We start from the raw sequence: 23423 nt of genomic DNA on the forward strand, positions 1-23423 counted from the left end.
TAATTCCATCGGTAGCATTATTAAAGTAGTATTTAAATTGGGATTAGAAAGTGATGAGGAATGTACTTATAATTGAAGCGATTCTAAAATGTTCTATTAATGTATACTTTTTATGTTTATTTTCATTTATATTCACCATGACCTGTAATCCACAAACATTGCTCCGTCACAACAACCAACCAATGATTCATACAACCAATCACTCCATCCGGCATGATTCCTTTTGCTCCACGACGTACTCATGACGCTGTATCTGTGCTTCTAATATTTACACGTCCTACATATTATTTAATTTGTTTATTTTTACTTTTTATTTACACATGATTTGTACCCGATGTAAATGCAAACATTGCATGGATTTGATTATTGTCCTTTATACAACCTGCATGCGAGTAGGGCGCATGGTTATGTTTACCTTGCGAGTGCGAATAATACTTCTTATGTTCCGAATTCACGTGTGGATTCGGAAAGGGCGAGCGTAAGTTCTGGTGGTCGAACTGATTCCGATACGATGTCTCTTTCTAGTTGTTCTATGTAAGTATTTGTATATAGAAAAAAAAATTCAGCACAAAAACAAATTATGTAATGAAAATCAGATTAAAAAAATCTAAATATTTTTCACGTACATTTTTATAATAAATTATATGTTATTTGCTTTCGTATGTTAAGAAAAAATGCCGGAAATTTCACTTACAATATGTTTTCACGACAGCGTCATTCGTAGTTCGCTCACTAGTAATTTGCTCCCGATTTAATAATTCGCCATACAAAATTTTGAGACCCATGGTGAAAAGATTGTTAGAGGCGTGCTTTTTTGAAGACCGTTATTCGGCTCCGAGCCAATTTGACTGAGCGATCAGCTGATGGGCTGACGTCACTTGGGATGTGTTTACAAAAAAACTGAGATTGTAAATATTAGTGATATACATAGGAAAAAAATCAGCCAATGACACTTCATTGCCGTCTGAACAACGACTGATTGGATGAATGTGTAAAATGATTGTGCAAATTTCAGAAAAAAAATAATCTCCACTCCTGTTGCTTCAATGGTTTCTGAACAACGACTGATTGGACGAGTCTATAAATGCATGTGAAATTGTCGTGCAGAGTTCGGCTGAATCTCCCAAGTTTCATGGCAGCTGAAGTTCCCCTCACAATTTACTTTTGCACTAAGTTAAAGAGCAAACCTGGTAAATCTATCATCTATTACCTATATAGGCAATTCAGATTGCACTACACTACCTTGCGAATTACTTGTAAATCCCGGAAACCTATCGCAATTAACCATCAAACCATAATAAAAAGGAATAAACCAAAGCAAAGAAGAAGGAAATAAATTCATCACAAATTATTGTACTAAAAACCAGCAATAAGCAGTAAAATATAAAATTTTGAAAAATCTTAACAAAAAGTACGAATAAAATCAATTTTTATGCAAAAAGCACTCTGAAATTGTCGGAGGAAACGAAATTGTATTCAGAGAAACTGTCGTATCCAGAAGAAGTAGTAGCGCTTAAACGTTCTTCATAGGCTGAAATTAGCACGCACCCTGGCAAGAATAAGTTGGAAAAAAATTCTTGAAAATTGCAGTTCTTTGTGAATATTTTTATAGGAGAGCTTTTATATTTTTTCACTAACGGACTCAGTCCTATCTCCTCTAGTAGACTAACAAATACTTCATCTGTCATTTTAAAGTGCAAATATAAGACAAATGCCACACTGAATTACAAATGTGTCATGTAAATGGGATAATTCGCAATACAAATTCAGAGAGCGAAGGACGTAATTGGCGCGGCCGTTGGAAACGTACTATTGGGAAAAATATACTCAAATAACAATATTTTTATTTATCTTTAATTGTTATTCAGTACATATTTTTATTTATATTACGTATTTTATTAAATTTAAGGGATGGGCGGCCTTATATTCAAAGAAGACATAGTTCAAATGAAAGCAAAGCGATACGCCAGAGTGCAATGGCCAACAAAGAGACGAACTCGTTTCAAGTAACTAAATATTTAGCTATTACCCATCATCTCTAAACTTGTGCATACAGTTACTGGCTACTGAATTATAACCGATAAAAAAAGACTGAACATCTTGAATTTAACTGTTGATTAGATAAAGAGAAACTACTTGTGTTAAAATGGAAAAAAATACAGTGCGTTTTTAAAAGTGAAATGTGTAATCGCCCTGTACTATTGTAAGCCACGGTGAAAAGAGCGGCTCTGAGCGTCTGACGTCAGTTGAGGTGTATTTACAAAAAAACTAAGATTGTGTTGGTGTTATACGAAAAAAATCAACCAATAACACTTCATTGCTGTCTGAACAACGACTGATTGAATGTGTGTGCGAAAATGCGTAAAATGGGTGTTTGGTTGAGCTCCTCCTCCTTTATTTTATGAGGAGCTTTTTTGGCTTTCCATTCGGCTACGGCGGTCGAAATGGACATTTACGTAATAAAAAATTAAATACAGGGTGGCGCAAAATTAATCATTAAAATTTGTTTTTGAATAACTTTTACCAAATAAAAAAAAAAATATTTTGCGCCATTTAAATCTTTGTTTTAACCTTCACGCGCTCCATTGCTTGTCTGTTTTTATACTGCAATTGTCTCGTTCACAAGTATCAAGTGTGATTGACGTACGACGCCATTTGCAAAACTTATAAATCTTCCGATAGGGTGATTAATTTTGCGCCAACTTGTATGTATATGTAGTACTTATTCGACTGCGAGGTTTCCCATATACTACTGAGCGGTGACAGTTGTGAAAAAAACTTTGAAAGTTGCTATATCGACAATTTATTTCTAATAGTAAAACAAGATTTGTTTCTGCGTAGCTTCAAACTTGAGGTATTCTTCAAAGAAAAAAATATAAAATTTTTTGGTGGTTTCAGGATTTATTAAAGCGCAGCTTAAAGTACGCTCGCTTTAAAGATCACATTTAATTTAGAAATCATTTAACCGTAAAATCGTCACAAAAACGCGCGCACAGTGGGAGATCTTATGGATTTAGCCCGAATTAATTTATTTTAATTAAATCTAAGATTTTGAACTAAAAATTTTGATTTGAGTCATTTGGAAAACGGCCACTAATAATGGGACTAAATTTGAATAAAATGGAAGGACTATATTTTACATACAAAATCATAGGGTGAATCTTCTTCGACGGCTAAGGCTTTTTTAGACTTTAGTTTTTTTGTTTTTTAGTCTAATTTTGCTAAATTTAAAGCAGATTTTGCGAGCCGTGGTGATTTATGTATCTGTTTTTCGTGTTTTGCATTGACGAGGGGGAGTGACGCATAGTTTCCGGGCGTATTTCTATGTCTAGCGTCTATAATTACTCGGACGCATCCACTTCGTCATTTCCCAAAAATCACGCCACTTTCTCTTTAAAGATGCTTGTACGGCGACCGCCGTGGCCGAATGGATTGGTGCGTGCGTACCATTCGGAAGTGCACAGATTCGAAACACGTAACTCTTAACTTAAGTAGCGAACCTCGTACAAACGGAAAAATGTTTATTCTATATTTGCAACTTGTTTATAGTATTTTGCTGGCATCGCATTCCAGATCGCTCCTCAGACAGTAAACTTATTTTTACCTGCTTTATTACATGGTCCAAAGTTCTTTAAGGAATTTGATATTGAGATATGAGGGTTTAATATTAAACAACAACAAAAAACTTTAACTCAACGGTTATATTTCAGTAATCAGGAACTGCGTACACAAGCCGTAATTTCAACGATTAAATATAAAATTTATAATATTTATTTTCTGATTATTTAGGTTATACCTCGCACCCAACGTCTCCACTCGAATGAACATCGTCCTCTCAAAGAGGCTGAGCTGATTGCATTACTTATTCCGAAGCTGGAGGAAGTGAAGCGCAAGCAAGACATAGAGGATCGAGCTCGATTCGAGGTATGTATGAAATATGATTTCAGAGCTTGCAAATCTATCACACTTTTATCCACTTAAGCGTTTTACGGATGATTCAATACCGACAAATGAAAGGCTTGCCAACGATCGCGCATTTGCAGAAGCGATCCGTGAAAAATTTGCATTGGAGGAGGATAACGACCAAGATATACTTGATCAGCATGTATCAAGGGTTTGGAAAGACCAAACTCCTCATCGCTCACCTGGTACCATGTCACCATGCCCGCCCCTACCAACTCGAAGACGTACAATAACGCACGATTCAGGAATGCTTAGTGACGGAGCAATGAGTATAGGTGAGTATACAACCATAGGTTGGCTACACAACTTCATTTTACCGCGCCGATTTAGTAAATTCTTCTTTTTTTTTTCTTCGATGTCAAAACATCTCTAAAAACGATTTTTCCCAAGCAATATCTAACTCTTGCTTAAAGCAAATAACATTTTTAAAATGAGAAAATGAAAAAACAAAAAGATGCCAAAAAAAAAGCCCAACAATTTGTTGGGTTTTTAAACACTATCAGGCAGGTTCTGTAATTTACTGAATCCGAATGAATTTCGTTGATCGATGGTTCCATATGAAGAAGTCCACGCAAGTGGGGAAAGTTACTGATCGCCATTCACTTGGGAGTTGCCAGGACGAACACCCGTTCGAGAGCGAACTAATGTGGGAAGGCGGAAGATTTTTTGACCTTTGCACGTTGGCGTCGACGAATATCGCAGGTGATGAAACGATGAGCTGTATAAGCTTTACGACAACAAAGATATAGCGCAGCGAATAAAAATGCAGCGACTTCGTTGGCTAGGTCATGTCGTTCGAATGGATAGAAACGCTCCGGCTCTGAAAGTATTCGATGCGGTACCAGCTGGGGGTAGTAGAGGAAGAGGAAGACCTCCTGTATCTAAGACTTTACTTGAACTTCAACTTGAAGATATATTTTGTAAAATTTAAAATTATGATTTTCTGGAGTATTTGACTTGATCCAAGCGTCCAACAAAAATCTCAACCGACAAGTACTCCATTTACCCTGGGATCGTTTTCTCATGCTAGACATATCCTAATGGGACCTTCCTCCGTGTGCGTCACTGCCCAAAAAAATGATGTGCGACATTTTTAAAACTTGCCCAAGCAGATTTCGCTAACGGACTTCATTTTCTTCGAATGTCTCTTTTATCATTAAACAATTATCTTGGGATAATTCTCTGTTCTGAGTTCGTTCTTTGCGCGCGTTCTTCAATACTCGACTTGCCATGCTCTTCAGTCTCCCCTCGCCCACAAGCGACAGAACTATTCTTGTGTGTGAAGGATCACTGACTCAGTTTTGAAGAAATAGAAAAAAAATATGTTTCCTTGGACAACTGGTTTTATGGTACAGATATCCCTTTTTATCAGTTAAAACCACAAACTAAAGTTTACAAAATAGAATTTGTTTTCATTCATTAAAAAGAGTTTGCAAAGATACATCATTTTAAAATATATTGTCTGCATCATCCACCTTTGGAGAGATCTTGGCATTGTTAAAGACATCAGATGTTGATCATCAGGCGCGCGCGGACGAAGTTGTTATCTTCTCGGACAGACAAACAGCCCGCAAGTTCTTAAAAAACAATTGTTCCAGCAATCACTGTATAGCTCTGTTTCACGCGAAGCTCTCAGGGTTTGAATTCTCAAATGTTCATATGTCGTGGTCTCCGGACCATCCCGATATACCAATTAACGAAAAGGCAAGTAAAATTGCAAAAGAAGCAGTCATCGCTGTCATCGAAATTGAATACACTGTCGAAGAAGCTGTGAGAATGATCCGCAGTAGCATTTTCTCTGAATGGTACGATGGATTTCTGTCACATGCAAGTAATCGATCTGCACAAATTTTCACAAAGTTACCAGCAAAAACCTGGTTTAAATTTTGTAAGTTCGATGTTAAAGATATACAACTTATCCACAGAATATTGGTTGGCTATACTTACGATGGCCGTTATTTGCACATGATTCGTGCACTCTACTCGAAGCTATGTTAGTGCAGAGAGGTAAACTCTTATACACATCAAGTTTTTCATTGTGTCAGACTTCATCCAATAAGAAGTAAATAAAGGGTGGTTAAGTTTCAAGGGCCGGTGTTGATTTTGAATAAAATACATTTTTTTTAGGAAGTTATTGGCATTTCTCTTTATTATGATAATATTGGTATGGCTCAATCACGTATGGAACAAAATATCGGCCAAATGGCCGCCGGCGGCACACCTCTATCCGATGGCTCAAATTCTCGATGTAGCTGAGGCATAATTGAGGTTCTATGCCGTTAATGTGCCGAATTATCTCATTCTTTAGCTCTTGAATTGTTGCTGGCTTATCGACGTACACCTTTTCTTTCAAATAACCTCAAAGAAAGAAGTCCAACGGTGTCGTTGACGTTTAGGTGTGGTTCACATTCAAAAACAACTATGAAGACTTTCAAACAGTGGTATCACATGCAAATAAAAAGTGCACAGTGAATTGGCTTTCGTTTATTAAAGAAGCTAGCATTGAATTTTAGCATTGCCTTACTCACCAGTGAACGCACAGACAGTATTTTACTACGGACCGTCATCGCACCATTTTAATTAAAATTAAAAAAAGAAAAAATTATGCATCACAGCTGTATTTGTAAAAACAAATATGGCAATGGAACGGGTTTTATTGCATCGATTGATATTTCCATAATAAAATAAAAGTTAAGAACATAATCATTTTGTATATTCCTTATCTAGGGGGTCATTCTATGAAGCACTCCAAGTCGATGCCTGACCACAGTTCCTCCTCTAGGAAGCTAACAAATAAATGGCCTTCCATCAATACAGATAGCGGAATCAGTCTGTTCTCAGCCGATACTCTTATGAAGTACAAAGACGCCAGGTAAACGTATTTTTTTTTTCGAAAAACTAAATTATATGTTTAATAATGTTTGGCGTGCATTTCCAAATACAGCTCACGATCTGGTACAAGTACGGCCTCGAAATCAGAAGAGGCAAAAAGAAGACTGGAAGATGAGACCAGAAGGTCTCGTCGCTACACTCAACAATATACTACGCAGATATCACAACAACCACCATCATTCAGTAGCAGTAGTAGTGGAAGTAGTAGTTTACATCACCAACCACAACCACCACCGCTACCCGCAAAGCCACTGGAGACTACAACTGTCGTATTCTCTTTCTGTGATGAAGAATATCCTTACAGATCTAAGATTCCCGGTTTGCAACCCACCCTCAAGCAGTTCAAGGACTATTTGCCCAAAAAGGGCAATTTTAGGTGTGTGACTCAACTCGTTTATTCCATGTATGCCCATATTTCCAACATTGCAACTTTGTCTATTTAAGGTTCTTCTTCAAAACACATTGCGAAGATCCAGAAAGTCCAGTGATACAGGAAGAGATTGTAAATGACAGTGATATTTTGCCGCTTTTTGAAGGCAAAGTGATGGGCCTGGTGAAGCCATCCGATTAGGTCTAGGCTAATAACTTAGCGAAAAACAAGGACAAGCATAACGAGATGAAATAATAACTGCATCGAAAAGAAAAAGTAGCAGTAATGAATTAGTTTATACATAGGTTGGCGAAGCAAAATGTTAAATTTAAAAATGTATTTAGTGTAAGTGACAATTGAAGAATTATACGAAAAACAAGTTTTGTAAAAATATTTTCAAATTTTTATAAAAGCATAAAATATGTACATAGATATTTTAATTTATGTATTTTTTAAATCAACAATTGGTATTATTTTGTTATATCCAATTTTTCTAATCAATCAACGTATTTGTTAAGTTGCAAATTACTATCGGAGTGCGCAACGTAATGTTTATAAAACATCACGAACACAAAATCAAACAATTGTTAATGGAAATGTGCTTTTATGGACTGCCTGCAATATATTTTGCTTAAATATAAGGCGCTGCTTTTATTGCAGCAACAATATCGTTCACGATCACCGAAAATCAAAAGTATCTTTATAGGCGTTTATTTATAGTGAATTTTCTTCATTATTTTTATATGTATAACCTAAACGTAATAAGTAACGTATTATTTAATGATTGTATTCTAAGTTTTCACTAAGTAATATACGTATTCATACATATATGATGTATTTGCACGCACTTTTTTACACGAAACATTGCATCGATTGAGTTTTGCATAGAAGGGACGCGAACCTACACTTGCACACACACTCACTTCCAAGAATTGGCGATTTCTACATTTTGTGACGCTAATGCATACAACACCAACAGGTTAGCTTAATGTGAACTCAATTAAATTATTAAGTATGAATCGTTTAAAATAAGCTACGTTCGCATTCTTCAATTAGTTCACGATTGCTAGGATATTCAACTGACTTATAATCGAAAATCAAAGAATAACGATATTTTTTTAAGTAATGGCCAAAAGAAATGTCGAGTGTCATCGAAAATTTTGTTTAAAAATGTATAAACAAAGCTAATTGAAATATATTTAAGGGTTAAATTAAGAAAAATTTATTTTGGCAGCAAACTTTCGAAAATACAAAACATAACATGGAAGTGATCGATGAACAGCTGAACCACAACCAGTGTTCATTTCCATACGCCAACTGTTGTTTTAATTTCACTTGCTTCTTCGCTTGACTGCAGTTTTTCAGAATGCGGATAGTTCACTTACCCGAATTCAAAACATAAGAAAATTTTCTTTCATATTCACGCAGCATGATTCAATTATTAAAGGTTTGCTCACTAGTGACATTCGAATTTTGACACTCCCTTACAAAAGGTTGTATTTAAGAAGGTGCATAAAAAGGAAAAAATTAAATCCTTTTTGGTAAAAATGGTAGCAAAATAGTATTTTGTTACTTAAATGGAAACAAACTGCGAACGGTTTAAAAAATAAATTTTAATTAATATTTGAATGTAAATAATGGTATAGATAGAAGTGATTAGCGGAAATTGCCAAGTCTAATATTAAAACAAGAAATTATTTCACATAATCCAAGATTTTATTTTGTGAATTAATTTTTAAATTTAAAACCAATCGCAACGTTTCGCCAATATGAAACTATTTTGTTAAAAATAAATAAATAATTGGCACGTACAATTCTGTTAGGTGTTTCGCCGAGATCCTACTCCTATTTGTAGCGCGCGTTCCACAATTGGAAGCCGATTCCGGTAGATGCTTTTTATGAGAAGCTCTTTCATACTGGTACTGTGCTTTTCTAAACCTCCTCTGGACACTTCATCCATCCATAGGAAGGTGGGCTCATTGGAAACAAGTTCTGCCAACATTTTTATAATGAGATCTGCAATGTAATCGATTGCGTCGGGACTATCCAATTATTCTCACTGTCTTAACTCTTTGGGAAATGCTAGCTCTTTGCAAAACATGAATTCCTTCTAAATCAACACATCACAAGAAATAAAGCTTTGTAAATTCTCCACTCATCGATCTTGGATTACGTCGAATACTCTATCATGTCCTGACTAAAGCGATATGTATTCCATGTCATACTACCATAGTCCTGAACATACCGATGAAAACTCTTGAGCGAGTTGTTGCTCGTAAGGAGTCCATTTTGAAAAAGAAATGTTTTTCTACAAATTTTACTTTTCCTCCACTTTTAGTCAAAATTTCTAGAGCTAGCAACCCAGTGTCTTGCTAAGGGAGCCGATTTGTCAAGAGGGAATGAGAAAGCTGCTTACTGAGCAAACCTTTTATTATTGAATCATGTTCACGCAGCAGGCAAATATTTGCCCTCTATACATATATATATTATTTATTTTTTTTTTGTTTGCTTTGCCAACAATTTTGTCGCCCCTCGGCAGGCAATAGGTCTGTTCGTGAAAGAAATAATTTATGTCAATTCATGTATCCGAAACACTTGCAAAATAGAGGAAAGTGAGTGGGCATAACATTTCATATTGAGGGGAAGTTGTAAGTTTTTATTAGGGAAAGTGAGTGAGCAAAATAACATTTCATTTTGAGGGGAAGTTGCAGGTTTATATTGGATACATTTTTACTTGAAAGAATTTGCAAGTGAGAAAAACAGCTGATCGCAAACTAAAAATAAACACGAATTAAAATTTGTGAATTAAGTCAAAGTCCTAAATTTAGCGCTCCATTGGACACCTTTATTAAAACATTCAGTTGGGTACCCGGGTCTGGCCTTTTTTGGTCCTGTTCGATAGAAAATTTAATTTTAGAAGCCACCTGGTAGCTCAAGTCGTTGGCGTAAATAGAAATATGTTAAATTCACGTCCAAAGTCGAAAAAGTTTGGTGATTAAATTGGGAAATGATAGTAAATATATTTTAGATAAATTTCTAATTTATATTTTTTTATTATATTAAATAGAAATCGACCAATGATATAGAAGAATGCACTTCTAAGCCACAGCCTCCAATTACCGTTCCGGCAGTTTCCGAAATACAAATCGAAAGCATTGAAGGTATCTTTTGTGTTATATGCTGGTACTTCTTGATGATTAACTAATTTGGGAATAAATATACTATGACTTGCCATAAATTCTGTGACAAACTTTACAATACATACGGCGAGAAGAAATTCGCAGAAAATGTTTCGTTTCATAAATTATCAGTTTCGAGGCAAATTTCACTCGTTCACATTGGAATGGGGAGCTAAGAAAATCGCATTGCAGTGATTGCATTACAGAAGTGGGGTAGAAGTGCAAGTGAGATTTACGAATTGCTGAAAAAACTTAATATTTTGAGAATGTTTGTTTACCGTACGATCAGTTATCAATCGCTTTTCCGAAACGTCTGAATTGGCAAACAGGAAAGGAAGCTGCCGTCCTCGCGTGGTTCGATCCAGTGCATCCATAACGAAGAGAAAGAATACGCAGACATCCCCCTAGAAAGCAGAAAATCATGGCCAGCGAAATTAATATATCCACCAGAACCATGCCAAGACTAATTATTGATGATCCTCACATGAAAGCTTTCCGTCGCTAAACTGGTCAACTTTTGACAACGCGCTTGAAGAAAATTAGACTCGACAGATGCAAGCAGCTTCTTTGGTGACACGCGGGCAACGGCCATGAAAATATTCCTTTCACTGTTGAAGAAGTTTTTAATAAGCAGATCGACTAAATCTATGCTTAAACTTCTTAAGACACAAAAAAATGTTGTGCCAAGGGTGCAGCGTGGCCACCAACCAGCCTCCGTAATGGTTTGGTGGGAAGTGTCTTGTAAGGGCGGAACATCTCTTCATTTCTGCGAAAAAGGGGTTAAGACCGAGGCAAATGTGTACCAGGAGGATGACATAAAAGGCGTGATGAAGCAGTAGAGCAGTACTCTTCTCAATGAAAAGCCTTGTATCCTCCAGCAAGATTCCGATCCAAGCCATAAGCAAAAACCACCCAGCAGTGGCTAAAACACAATATTCTTGGGTTCATAGTCGCATAAGATCGGCCTTATGGAATTTGTGGTCAGAAGTTGAGAACATGGTGTGTCGAAGATCTCATCAAAATTTGGAGAGTCTCAAACAATCTTCGGTTCGAGAAGCGACGTCAATATCCATGGAAAAAATGCGTGCTGAATGGCCCAATCCTGTGAACGCTTGTGCAAAAGGAAGTGGTGATCATTTCGAATGCAAATATTTTTTTTTTGTTTTTAATCTATATATATAAAAGAAAGTCATGTTAGTTACACTATTTATAACTCGGGAACGGCTGAACCGATGTGGCTGAAAATCAGTGGAGAGGTGTTTTAGGACCAGGAGACGGACATAGGATACTTTTTATCCCATTCGAACGCGTTTCCGTGAAGTCACTATAAAATGTTGTATAACAAAACGCAAATGACAGCTAAACGTAATTTTGTCTATGGTTAAGTAGAAAATTTGATAATATACAATAAATTTTGTCAGAAATATATAATCACAGTAATTTGTATTTTCTTTGAATCATCATTATCAATGCCGCGACCAAGACGATCGAATCTTTCCCGACAAAGCCGTAATGCAAGAAGGATACGAAACATTGGGAATGAAACGACTGAAGAAGCACAAGGAATTGCCCGTGAAGAGCGCCGCGTTAGTATGGCTCGACTTCGTGCTTCTCAATCACAAGAGCACAGCGAGGCTGCCCGTGAAACGGCTCGGTTGGCAATGCGAAATCGTCGAGCGAATAACAGAGATCAACAAGTAGATTTAGTAGTTCAAACGAATGTACCACTGTTGAATCGCCAACAAAAAGAAGTTTATGATACATTAATGAAGGCAATTGCTGAATGAAATGGTGGTTTATATTTCCTTGATGCCCCTGGTGGAACTGGTAACACATTCCTCATGTCAGTAAATTTAGCCACTGTTCGTGCGAAATCCAACATTGCGCTTGCAGTTGCTTCTTCTGGAATAGCAGCCACATTGTTTGAAGGATGCCGTACGGCTCATTCAGCATTAAAATTGCCGTTAAATCTTCAAAAAATTGAAGAACCAAAATATAATATTTCAAAAAACTTAGCAATGGCCAAAGTTTTATCAGCATCGAAAATCATCATCTGGGACGAATGCACAATGGCGCATAAACGTGCATTAGAAGCACTTAACTGAACATTGAAATATACATATACACAATGACTCGAGATGTTTTGGAGGCGCAATGATTTTACTGTCTGGCGACTTCCGCCAAACACTGCCAGTAACTCCAAGATCAACGGCTGCTGACGAAATAAACGCTTGCCTCAAATCATCGAATCTATGGTGCTATGTGAAGAAACTTCAGCTGACAACAAACATGAGAGTTGCATTACTTAATGATACATCTACTGAAGATTTCTCTGAACAATTACTGACTATCGGTAATGGTCGAGTACCTGTCGACGAATCGTGCGGATTGATTTCTTTTCCTCAGAATTTCTGTAACTTTGTCTCATCGAAAGACGAACTTATCAATAAAGTATTCCCAAACATCATTAATAACTACAAAAATAATGAAGAATGGTTGAGTGAGCGAGCAATTTTAGCGGCTCAGAATACAGATGTAGATGACTACATAATTCAAAATGATATCATTGGAACAACGCATTCATTCAAATCCATTGACTGTGTAACAAATGAAGATGAAGCCACAAACTATCCAATTGAATTTTTAAACTCCTTGGATGTGCCTGGCTTACTACCGCACAATTTACGCCTAAAAGTTGGCTCCGTAGTAACCATGCTACGAAACATAAGCCCACCAAAACTTTACAACGGTACGCGTTTGGTGGTAAATAAATTGATGAACAATGTGATTTAAGCGACGATACTCAAAGGAAAATTCGAAGGTGAAAAATTTCTCATTCCGAGGATCCCAACCGATCTTCCGTTTGAGTTTAAAAGACTTCAATTTCCGATCCGTTTTGCATTCGCCATGACCATTAACAAATCACAAAGCCAACCCTTGAAAGTTTGTGGTCTGAATCTAGAAAATCAATGTTTCTCACATGGTCAATTATATGTGGCATGTTCACGGGTCGGAAAACCATCTGCGTTGTTTGTTCTTGCACCTGATAATAAAACAAAAAATTTCGTGTATCGCAAGGTGCTTAACTGAAGAGTACAATCTATTCAATCAATCAATCAAAAATCTACTTTTTTATTGCCTCTAGGGCGGAACAAAGTTCGTCGGGTCAGCTAGTATTTAAATAAATAAAACTAGCTTCTTTTAAAAAACTATTATAATTTCATATCTATCGTATAACAATCATAACTTGTAACAGAACTTATGGCAGAACTAAGTACATCCACGAATGCATAGACGGAAGCAAGGAAAGTATGAACAAAGCTGCGATTGCCACAGCAGTACAATTGCTAATGGAATGCTTTTCATCTGACTGCGACGATGAAATGAAACAAATTATCGTGGACAAAATAATATCATCGATGCCTAAACTCGTTAAATTTGCATTTTGTTTGCTTTAGTTAATTTTATTTTTTTCTTTTTTTTTATAACGAGGCGGCTCAACTGAAAAAATGTTTTGTGATTTTTTCCGCCAACAATTCAATCAGCTGAACATAAAACTTGCGAATTGTTACTGGTTTTGCGTTCATGTAAATTTTTTCATATTTTTCTATATTATTTGCGAGAGAATTCTCGGAAATTAATTGTTTTTAGAGCAAAATTATGTTCGAATGAAACGAAGTCAATATATTTTCAAACAAACGTTCGGCGCGAAAAAACGTCTGCAATATTGCGGCAGCTAATCAGCTGAGTTTCAGCAACAGGTCATCCAAGGCATATCTGCACAAGGCGGTGTGATGAGAACAGCTCATTTCTTCTTCTTCCATTCGCCTTTAATTTAGGATGTCAGTAAAACGGAATGACATTATGATTGTATCGCCGACTCCATGCCTCCTGGCCGCAGAGCAAATTCTCCCATTGTGTACTCACCTGCTTCCAATACCACTTCGACCTTTGTCACAAGATCATGTAGAGCTGAATTACAGGATTTTCCGTTTTGGTATGCATTTTGGTAAATACTAAGAAGCTGTCCATCAAATTCTATAATATAATGTACTTATCGACCCTACGCTACGGACTTTTCAGCATGAAAGATGCCACACTGATGGGTCTTCTAGCTTCGTTGCGCATAGCCGCTTTCACCGCTTTCGAAATGAAGACATGACTTTCCTCCAAAAGAGTGTGGCCAAATGTCAGACAATCCATTACAAACTCTTATAAGAGTCCCCATAAGCTTGACTTCCCTACTAATAAACATCTTATTCTCTCCATCCGAGCCCGGTAAATTAAAATCGTTAAAAAAAAGTTTTAAGAAAACTTGACTGACTCCTCAGTTATTACCCGTGCCGCCACGTACATTTTAGTCCCGTCGCGCTGTCCAAGTGATTATTTTCAAGTTTTCAACGACAACTACTACAACAACAATTTGAGTATTAACTTAATCAGATACAGTACAATAATACGTTTTTGCATAGATATGAGCAGCGCTAATTTGGCAATATTGAGGGAACATTATCCACTTCTTCCAATCGATTCATTTATAACCACACTTCAACGAGCGCAACTAAACCTAAAGGATGCGTACCACCAGACGTAGAAAGTCTCAAGATAACTTCTTTCATCACGAAGACCACAATTCGGACTGTTGGAATAGGTTGGTGCGTGCCTACCATTCGGAATTCGGAGAACGTAGGTTCGAATGTCCATGAAACACCAAAATGAAGAAAAAGTTGTTTCTAAAGCGGTCGCCCCACAAGTTCCGTAATTTCCTATTGGTGTTAATGGAGTGATGGTAACATTTTTATTATTCTAATTTTTAACTAATCGTTTACCTTGAACATATGTATATGTCGTTGGGTATTTAAATTAATATATATCACATTTTCTCAATATATTTGAAGCATTTGGCTATAAAATAATGCAGTCGGCCAATATGTATGACCGATTTATCATAAAAACGATACATCAAAACTTATATAACCTACATCCGCTTCTACGTAGATTAAAAAAGAATCTGGAAATTAAATTACAACTCAAACTCGCTACGTAACATATCCAAGAGCACTAATCTATTGCTTTTGAATATCGCAGCTTCGGACACCTTTGCCAACCAAAACCTGAAAAAAAACGAATACATTTGTTTTTAGCAAATGTTAATATTTTTTCAATACGCACATCTAAAGATCATTTTCCTCGGGACTTCGGGTTATATCGCCTAGGCAGTGCAGTTTTTGATGACGTTTTAGATTCCATGCAGACCTGAATTTAAAGTCACAAACTGGGCATACGAAGCTTCGAGCATCTGGAGAAGGCTGTCTCTTTTCGGCGCGATGTACCGCCATATGCCGTTGAAAGCTCCTGTGAGTTGGCATCTTCTTTGAGCAAATAGAACAAGTAAGGGCCCTATGAACGTCTTTATGCGACTGAAAGCGAGATGTTGAGTCGAACTCCACTTCACGAATTTCGCATCGCATCTGATTAGAATCTTCCTCTCTAGAAATGTGTAAGGAGTGTTTCTCGGGCGCAGAACTATTTTGAGGCTTGTGACACGACAAATTCGGCTTTTTACTTTTTGTGTGAACTTGCTTCAAATGAATTTCAAAAGCATCATCAGATGGAAAGTTTTTATCACAACGCCAACAAAATCTCAGTTTAGTTTTTGGCATGCGTTCGATCGTGATCAAAGGCTTTTGCATTTCTTTTTCACCGTCTTGAACTAATGAATAAATTACTTTTTAATATGAACGTCTGCTAAATATGTTTTGCTATTTAGGTACCTTCAGCGCCACTGGAAGAATCTGATGACCAATAATCTTCGAATTCTTCGTCTGGTTGATTAACCTTGACAAATTCTTCATCAGATATATTTAGAGTTGAATATTCATCACTTGAATCACTGGTTGCAAACTTTTCCTGTGAATGGTATCGCTTGATTTTATTTCCGCCTACATTCTGGACTAATTTGGGGGACGACCTAGAGTCCCTGCGTGTAGTTTCAACAATTGTGAAATATTCGATTGGGCTAACACTCTTCTCTTGTATCCGACTCAAGAACTCAGTTCGTTTTAATGAAACTTTTAATACCGCATCATAAAACTCCCCAAGCGACGCTTCGCAAAATTTGCAAAGGTAGTTAATTGAATATTCGTCACTAATAAATTGTCTATAACGTTCTGGTGACTCAAAACATTGAAGAAGTAGATCCTTTACCAAAATAGGTGGTGCTCCAATATAAGTTTCTTCTACTGTCGTCTGTGTTGTCACTCGTTCCTGACAAATGCAACATCTTTCGTAGGTGGGTACTTCCCTTATAGAAATTTCAATGTCATTATCCGATGAACGTTTCATCCTCGATATTTTAGACTTAACTTTAAAAAAAGTTGCTTATTCCAAATACTTTCTCCAATCTGATGCTTTCAAAATATTTTGTTAATAAACAACCCAACATAAGTAACTTCGATATGTTTCAATATCAAATCGATATACTTGGTAGTCGATACCGATATTTTTACTCAATGTTTTATGCTACGTTCCCACGTTACATATTCGGGAAGCACTTAGTTTCTACGTCTAGGATTACAAATTCCTCATGTTGGATGTTAAATCTAAAATGATGAATAAAATGACGGCATTTAGAATAATTTTTCGACATAATAATTTTTTAACAATTTTTTTCTTTGCTTCGATTTACATTATACAAATTTTTCCGGTTATTATTCAAGGTTTGTTTCTTTGTTTAGTTAAAAAAAAAAAAAAAAATAAGCTGATTTACTAACACCACTTTTAATAGATTCGCCTTGGGTTTTTGTAGAAAGTATTATATAAAGAAAGTATATTAAAAATTTTGGATTGCAGTTTTAATAAAATATTAATAAACTAGAATGGCATTTTCTTTATGATAAGGTTAATAAATTTATATATTCCTTAAAGTTTCGCTAAAGTTGCCAGAATTGCATACCAAATGTGATAATTTAAAATAACACGCAACACCCGAGCAATCTTAGAGATTTTGTCACGTCTTGCCACATAATTTCTGCAAGAATGGCAACGTCACGCCTTCTGTCAGTAAAATGTTGGCAATCTTATGATAATAGCTAATCAAACGCATCATAAAATTTAGCACTGCCGATTTGAAGTGGAAAACTTCGTTTTTATTTAATAAACACTGCTTTGAAGTTTAATATTGATTATTTATCGTTTTTAGCTCAAATGACACGAAGTCGTTGGTCAATATTTTCAAGCGTGTTTGGGGCGGCTTATCAGCAATGCTCCACCAAGTAAAATGGTCGCAATATTGCTGTAATTATTGAGTGAGGAGAACACACCAAGGGTTTTATTGCTGGCTATGTTCAGAAACGCATTATAATGCGCAGTACTTGCAGCGCTGGCAGCACTGCCAATGTGACAATTCATGCAACTGATAGATTTGTTGAAAAATTGCAAATAGATTTGTTGCATTTATAAACGCGCTGTGCAGTAAAATGGAATTGCTACTAAGTTTGGTCATGGACGATGTATGTGAGGAAAAAACCGATAGTCTTTTATTAAATTTAAGAAAAAAAACCGTGCAAAGCTTAAAAGAAGGACATATCTTGTCAAAAGTTTAATATCAAAATGGAAAATACCCAAAAATAAGTCTTTTTTGAAACAATAAAATCGTTTCACGAGGATATATCTTGTTCTCATTTTCGAATGAATTGGTCCACTTTTGAGGTAAGTTTTTGATATCCAGTTGCATGAGTATTTTTAATCAAATGTTTTATGAAGTATTTGAAAGCAGCTTTAACTCCAGTTTGGTTAACTGCAAGGACTGGTCGAGGTGGGAAACCATTAGGAAAATGTTTATACGTAACATTATGGAAGTTATGTAATAGCAAAGTCACTTTCCGACAGCTTTCGGATCGCTTCGATATTGCTAAGGGAGCTGCGCATTATCTTTTCAACAAAACAATTAAGACAATATGCAAATTGAAAAGTGAAATAAAATAGCCATCTGTTCAACAGTAACAAACAATCATGAAGTTTCTATCTATTTTTAAATCTTTATTAACTTTTTTTACTTCATCTACGACCTTAGCCCAGAGCACGCTCTTTTTCCTCCTTCCCTACGTGAACTCGTTCTCCATGCTCAGTCGGACTCTGAGCAGTAATTTTATCTCCGATGCACTAAAGTAATCACTAAAACCAAGAAAAGTATAATAAAATAAAGTTTAAATATCGTATTTTTCATCAATTTTTGTATTAAAAGCTAAAATAAATAATTAAATACCCACTTTTCATCAGACATTGTACTAGCGTATTTATTGGCAGTGTGAAAATTTTTGCTGCAAATAATGCACGACTTTTGATACAAAAATGACGTTTAAGAACGTGTTGCATTTGCAGTACTGCCATATTTGCATTTTTGAATGCACTGCTCACTCTGAAATGGTATGTTGCGCATTATAATGCATTGTTGAACATACCCGTATTGAATGAATAGCGCAGTGTTATCTAAGTTGTGGTAATGAATAAAGGACAAACAAAGATTTGTTTTTATATGTTATATATTGACTGGTACTGCCAAGGGACGAATCTATGACTTATAAATTAGCCTTGCATCATTTTTTTTGATGTTTGGGTAATTTGTGGAGTTCATCTCTCTTTGTTGGATGTTCGGCCAATTTGTGGAACGCGTCATTTTGTTCTGCGAATGGAAGTACCTACTTATTTATGCCGACTCCGAAGCCTGATTTTTCATAGCAATCTAGATACTAGGAATCTTACCAACGCCTGCAGATAGACAATTGATCGTTATTATTAAAACCTTTTTAAATAATATAATTGTTGCCGCCGTAGCCGAATGGGTTGGTGCGTGATTACCATTCGGAATTCACAGAGAGGTCGTTGGTTCGAATCTCGGTGAAAACAAAATTAATAAAAACATTTTTCTAATAGCGGTCGCCCCTCGGCAGGCAATGGCAAACCTCAGAGTGTATTTCTGCCATGAAAAAGCTCCTCATAAAAATATCTGCCGTTCGGAGTCGGCTTGAAACTGTAGGTCCCTCCATTTGTGGACCAACATCAAAACGCACACCACAAATAGGAGGAGGAGCTCGGCCAAACACCTAACAGAAGTGTACGCGCCAATTTTTTATTTTTTTTAATTGTTGTCCACAGTTGAGTTAAGAACGAATGTTAGTCACGCAGAAATTAAATTATTTAGTTATGACGGGTTAAACGGCTGAGATACGTGCAAAATGTGGTCTTACGTAAAAAACTTGATTCTTGAATCGGAAAATCACCCGACACCACATTTCGATCGTGGAACTGTAGCATACATATCTGTATCTTGAGGCAATTCTCGTGATATTAAAAGTCATCCTCTACAAACGTATTAAAACTATTTTGAAGCGTAAGATGTTTTTTTTTACAAAATATTTCAATAACATAACAAGGTCAATTCTTATGTGATTTTCGTGGTGGGCTTGCCTCAATAGCCTTCATCAGATATTTGTATTTCATAATCAGGAAATTTATCTCGCAAAATTTTCTTGGTTTCAGCGTGATCTGCCTTTCCAAATCCCTGTAAATATACATAGAATGTCTGTAAGTATTTCCTGTAATTATATGTAATATCACGAACCTGTGAATAGCCGTATACTTTAATGAGCTTTGAATCTGCATTGTGCTCAATCCTTCCACCGCCAAGACACTCTGTTTCTAGTCCCAGGCCCTTCAAGGATTCGCTGGACCTATCATATATGTCAGCTAGATAAAAAGTAGATTAAGTAAATCTTTAATCCCTCTACATTACTCTTAATTCCTCTTTTTTATACATTTTTAAAATTGTTTTTAAACATTTGTTACTAATGGTTCATAACATACGTTCTTCGGACGGCCGAAAATACAATCACATGCCATTGCTAAACTCTACAAAAAATCTAACCATAATTCCATCATCGCTTTAATACCAGAAAAAAATTGTTTTTTTTTTACAAGTACATATATCACTCCAGCTACATTCACAAAAATTCGTGGGGTATATTTCCTGTTACAATTACATCAACCCAATACATTTTGCTATCAATTAGAAGAGATTATACTGAACATATTTTTCTCAATTTAAAGCACTCGATTGGGTATTTTGTACAACTTTTCTGGAAATTTTAACATAACACAAGCAAAAGCTAAAAGTTATGGTGCGAATTGCGTCAGCTGTTATCTACCTAAGGCAGTTGCAAAGTGTAGTGATGTTTAGCAGGTGTTCATCTGAAAAATCCAGCAAGAATCAACAAGCAACAAAATTCTACATGAACAGGAACTTGCAAGCAAAGTGCCGCAAAGACATTTTTACGTGGAGAGTAACTTTATAAATTACATTTGCTTACTTCTTTTGTTATTAGAATATCCATATTTATGCCTCTATAGTTTTATAATTTTAAATATCTGCTTGTATACACAAATGCAAGCATATGCCACAATCAGCTGTTTTCCCCCCTTCCGAGTTTTAAAATTCTCCAGCACAAATCTGCACCTTTTACAGAAAATAAAATGCCAAAATTGCGCCCTTTTCTTGAAACTTTTGTGAGCTTTTTGCGTAAACGAACGCGATTTTGTAATAAGTTATACAAGTTACTTGTATCGCGAACAAATCCATGGCAGCCGATTCTACATTACCGGAATAATTCGAGTTTTTCACCATTAATTCGTTCATTCTTTCATAGCTACTACTTGTTCAATGTGAATTAATATATACATACATATATACGCATAGTAAAATTATTAGTTCAATTCTTACAATGCCATTGACAGTCTGCGTATCCCCGGACAATGTTTTTTTGAAGTGATTCGTCCTTCCCGTACACTTTTATTAGTACATATTTGAATACTCCTTCCTCTATGTCCACGCTTGGGACTGCATCCAACTTAGCATCAACCATTTTACAAAGACGACGGAACACTTAAAAAGATTCCTTTATATAAATATCAAATGAGACCTTCTTGACTTTCAAAATCTTCACATAATTTGTTACCTAGCCTGAGCATTTTTACTATTTTGGGAATATTTTATCGATATCGATATTAAATAATTTTCTTAGATGCGACGATATCGTTAGGAAATGTTCGGTTTCAATTTGTGGCGCAGCTCCCGGACTCCCGCATTTTCTGTTGCTAAAACTCTATGACAAAAACTATCAAATGAATATTATTAGCAATATTTTGTTCTATAAAAATTTCTATTCATGGTTCATTTTTTTAGCGGCCTTTAAAATAATGTCTTGTGAACAATTTAGGCAAAGTATAATGATTTTGGTATTCTAATACAATAATACCAATAAACCAGCACTGCATAATTTGACAATTAAATAATTCGTCAAATTGTCTTTTTATATTTCAAGAAAATATGTTTTTCCTTTCAGAAAATATGCGCGTACTTCCAAAGTCGTATTAAATGGTACGTGGAATTAGTGAAGGATAACCCATAAATTGTGTATGAAAATGGAGATGAATATTTACGGTTTTTTGCATAATAAGTTTTTAAGTTTTAGTCTCTGAGCAACGGTAAGAATTAGTTACGCGTACGGGCGTATATTATATTCTTCCCACCTGTAAATTTAGCAAATTACGTGGAAAACAACAACTCGAGATATCCTTCTTGAATTGAAAACGCATAACGCATATGCAACCTGATTAAAATTGTTGGCTCCTGGAAAGTACTTGGGAAATTTTCGCCAAACACTGATGCGCAGCTATACTAGGTGATAGCAGTAGAATAGCATATTTGTTTTGGAGACTCAATGTCTAAGTGATCTACTTTTTTGTTGTTTTTTCGCTGGTTATTTTACATTTTGATTGAAATTTTGACGTTTGCAAAATCAAAATACGTGAAAAACATGTACATTTTGTTTTCGTATTACTGCTGTCACCTTGTGTGGATTCGCCTTGAATAAATCGTCCAACCGTTGGATACACAAATAAAACGCAGCAAAATGGAAATATGAAAATAATAATAAAAATGAAAATGAAAAAAACAAAAAGAATAACCCCAGCAAGGCAACCCAGCATTTGCCATTTTAATCAAAGCTCTGAACATCTAGACTTGAAATAAATGAATTAAAAAAGGAATGTAAAATGGAATTGTATATTTGTAGTTTGAAAACAGGTTATTTTTTTTTAAATCAGATATGAAATTGAGTAGTCGTAAAATTTACGAGGCTTATTAATTTTTAAGGGGTTACCTTTTAGGGTAAATTTTGTAAAAAAGAAAAAAAATAAAAACTTACGGTCAGATTGAGCATCTTTTCACTGAAAAAATAATATTTCGAAGAGAATGGAGGACCTTCCGATCGTCTGCCGCAGAGTTGAAATTGATAAATACGGAGATAAAATTAAAGAAAGCTCTGAAAACCCAGGAGGAGCAATACTTCAAAACGGTTGAAAAAAATTTGCTCGTTACGGAGCCCAAAGATAACTTCTATTGAAAGTGAATAGAAACTTTAGGTAGACACTGAATTGCCATTAAGAAGAGACTCGAAGTCTAGAAGAAAAAGCCAATTGCTTTGCAAACAGCTAGAACTTTAAAATCATTTTTATGTTGGGTTTCACCAGAAGAAATTCGAATGAATTCAAGGACCCTTGTACATTAACGTCATTCATCACTTCACAACTCATTAGTAAGGAGCTATCTTGCTTAATGTTTTTTGGTGTGGAATCCATACTATTCGTCGCATTTTATTAAAATTGGAAGAGTCGAAAAAACTTTTATCAAGATGGTGTTCATCTTCTTCTTGATTGGCACTATAGCCGCTAACGCGATTTTGACCGCGTTTAACAAATCGCGCTAATCGTTTCTTTCTCGCGTTAACCGTCGCCAGTTGGACACACCAAGACCAGCCAAGTCCTTCTCCACCTAATCTTTCCACCGCAGAGGAGGTATTAATCTTCTTCTGTTACCACCAGTTGGTACCACATCGAATACTTTTGGAGCCGGAGCGTTTGTATCCAATCGGATGAGATGACTCCGCCAGCCACTATGTCTA

General features: G+C 35.9%; 3 protein-coding genes across 3 annotated transcripts in view; 1 reads left to right on the top strand and 2 right to left on the bottom strand.

Annotated features, from left to right (window-relative positions):
• LOC128867029 (axin) overlaps nt 1-8536 on the top strand; it is a 66528-nt gene extending 57992 nt beyond the window's left edge. Inside the window, exons 5-11 of the mRNA XM_054108122.1 lie at nt 397-534; nt 1910-2006; nt 3790-3924; nt 3983-4238; nt 6691-6835; nt 6908-7231; nt 7300-8536. Of these exons, the coding sequence (XP_053964097.1) occupies nt 397-534; nt 1910-2006; nt 3790-3924; nt 3983-4238; nt 6691-6835; nt 6908-7231; nt 7300-7426 (1222 nt within the window). The 3' untranslated portion in view covers nt 7427-8536. The remainder of the gene's footprint in view (nt 1-396; nt 535-1909; nt 2007-3789; nt 3925-3982; nt 4239-6690; nt 6836-6907; nt 7232-7299) is intronic.
• A 6643-nt stretch (nt 8537-15179) lies between these two features.
• On the bottom strand, nt 15180-16869 carry LOC128867037 (PR domain zinc finger protein 5-like). Its single transcript, XM_054108131.1, has 3 exons — nt 16179-16869; nt 15577-16117; nt 15180-15518 (listed from the first exon to the last, which is right to left on the bottom strand). The coding sequence occupies exons 1-2, from the start codon at nt 16747-16749 to the stop codon at nt 15579-15581; spliced, it is 1110 nt and encodes a 369-aa protein (XP_053964106.1). The 5' UTR covers nt 16750-16869; the 3' UTR covers nt 15180-15518; nt 15577-15578.
• A 2898-nt stretch (nt 16870-19767) lies between these two features.
• On the bottom strand, nt 19768-21442 carry LOC128867047 (sex-regulated protein janus-A-like). The gene is made up of 3 exons (XM_054108142.1): nt 21182-21442; nt 20027-20151; nt 19768-19966 (listed from the first exon to the last, which is right to left on the bottom strand). Exons 1-3 carry the CDS (start codon nt 21321-21323, stop codon nt 19874-19876), a joined length of 360 nt encoding a protein of 119 aa, XP_053964117.1. The 5' UTR covers nt 21324-21442; the 3' UTR covers nt 19768-19873.
• Between the last annotated feature and the right edge of the window lie 1981 nt (nt 21443-23423).

Source organism: Anastrepha ludens, chromosome 2 (genome assembly GCF_028408465.1).
Source record: "Anastrepha ludens isolate Willacy chromosome 2, idAnaLude1.1, whole genome shotgun sequence".
NCBI lineage: Eukaryota > Metazoa > Arthropoda > Insecta > Diptera > Tephritidae > Anastrepha > Anastrepha ludens.